The sequence below is a fragment of the Salmo trutta genome, chromosome 26 (genome assembly GCF_901001165.1).
Source record: "Salmo trutta chromosome 26, fSalTru1.1, whole genome shotgun sequence".
NCBI lineage: Eukaryota > Metazoa > Chordata > Actinopteri > Salmoniformes > Salmonidae > Salmo > Salmo trutta.
The window spans coordinates 34,873,683-34,875,808 of record NC_042982.1 but is presented as its reverse complement, the minus strand read 5'-3'; the positions used below and the strand labels follow the sequence as shown (position 1 = coordinate 34,875,808).

The 2,126-nt window shown below is 38.8% G+C and overlaps 1 protein-coding gene across 1 annotated transcript; it reads right to left on the bottom strand.

Moving 5' to 3' along the window:
* Positions 1 to 268: 268 nt before the first annotated feature.
* LOC115163987 (olfactory receptor 52K2-like) lies at positions 269 to 1,194 on the bottom strand. Its single transcript, XM_029716155.1, has one exon. It carries the CDS (start codon positions 1,183 to 1,185, stop codon positions 274 to 276), a length of 912 nt encoding a protein of 303 aa, XP_029572015.1. The 5' UTR covers positions 1,186 to 1,194; the 3' UTR covers positions 269 to 273.
* Positions 1,195 to 2,126: the final 932 nt, after the last annotated feature.

Sequence of the window (2,126 nt, the reverse complement as noted above, 5' to 3'; positions counted from 1 at the left end):
TTTTATTAAAATGCTGAAGACAGACAAACAAAACAAGTTACACACAACTTGCTCAACATGCTGTAGCCAACCCATAACCAATCTTAACCCATTACACATTTTAACCTAAAAAAAAAAAAAATTTTTCATTGTCTTGCACAAAAAGACGGAACACAACTCTAATTTTCATTGACTGATTTACAAAGGAGCATTTCTTTATTTTATTGGGAAGGCCTTAAAAACTGTCTAAAGCCCATGTCGGGTATTATACAGATTCATGTACAGTATTTATTCTCATTTAACTGAAGATACCTTTCGTTTGTAGAAACCCAGAACATTTTGGCGAATTTCTTTAGTTTTTAGACCATATATGAGGGGATTGAGAATGGGAGGGAACACCATAACTGATACTCCAAAAGTCCTCCTCAAGGAAGGGGCTGCTTGCTCGAATCGATGAGCTATCAGGCTAAAGCAGGCGTTGAACTCTAAGAATAAGAACACTACAAGATGTGTACCACATGTCTGAATGGCCTTGCTCCGGGCATCAGACGACTTATTCATGACACAGGTGAGCAGGATCTGGATATAGGTAAATATAACCACTATCAACGATACACCCTGAAAGACAGCTGTTATCAACAACCCATAGTAGTTGTTTATACGTGTGTCATCACAAATGAGCCTCACTAATGATGGATTGTTACAATAAATATCCACTATTGTTGTTCTGCAGATCTTGAAGCGAGTGACCAGAACCAGCAGAACCACAATCAGGGTAATGACCAAAAGCCACATGAAAATGATGATTTTCATCAAGTTACTGGAACTCATGATGGAGTTATACCTCAGTGGACAGCAGATTGCGATATACCTGTCATAAGCCATGCTAGTCAGGATAGTTAAGGAGCCAGCTCCATACAGGTGGATGAGCAGAGCTTGGAGGTAGCATGCAGGGTAGGAGATGGACCTGTTTTGAGCCAGGATGCTCACCAGAAGCTGAGGGAAAAAGGCTGTAGCACCAATCAAATCATTTATAGGCATGTTGAAGAGTAGGATAAACATGGGTTTATGCAGCTTTCTGTCCAGGGCTATGGTGGATAAAACCGTCACGTTGCAAAACACAATGAAACAGTACGTAAGGGTTCCAAAAAGAAACGCTGGGTAAACACCTGATGGAGCTATGGCCAGTGATTCCATGCTCAACATGTATGTAGAGTTTGTATACATAACTACTGTAGAATGATTTTGTAATTGCCTTCTGGAAAGCAGCCCTCCTGAAATAATACAAAAATAGTCATATAGTCTTCAGCACATATGTTTGTCCAATGAATATACTGAATTAAAAGAGCACACTGTTGCCTACTGCAATGAACATGATGTTGTTGTGACTACGACAAATATGACAGAAAGAACTCATCTCTACAACTAAAATGAACAAAACAAAAATCAAAATTATACATATATACATATATAGATATATATATATTTTGCAACTGTTAAACATAACACACATTTTTCTTTGCCTAATGGAAACACAAGAATTACATCTACCGTACTTATGTGATAATGCCCGAGATCCCTGGAATATCCTTTTAACCATTCAACCTTCAGGATTAGACCCACCCGATGTATAATAATTAAAGCATGCCTACTTCTCTCTTCCTGGAAGTCAGTCCACGACCAGAGCTGGAGGCTACCTTCAGTTGTGACAGACCCCTGACAGGCCCTTTTTATTGCCTCATTATCAGTAAAGGACAGCCCTTTAGTGTCCTAGAGGTCTGTCACCTAGCTGATGTAACCTAGGAACCTCCTGACATATATGTTGCTGTGTAGTCTACTTAATGATTAACATTTTAAAAACAACTTTTGCAATATTATCATCTCCTTATATTAACATGTAATTCATTGGTGACTGAGTTGATGTAGCAATACTGTTCAGAGTTCTCCCATTGTTTTGCATTCAGTTATGCTAACACTAAATTGTGATCAAGTAAACGAAGCCACGTTTTCAGTTGCTGACTCTCATCCGTCGTCCATATATTGCCAGTTATCTGTCAATGTATAACTTGGGTGAACAATCACTTTATAACAGCCCAATGTGTATTATGGGGTCAGTGAACTATCCCTTTACAACAGCCCAGTGTGTA

Bases quoted from the DNA above. Each gene is read 5' to 3' on its own strand.
- LOC115163987 (XM_029716155.1), bottom strand. From the start codon at position 1,185: ATGTTGAGCATGGAATCACTGGCCATAGCTCCATCAGGTGTTTACCCA.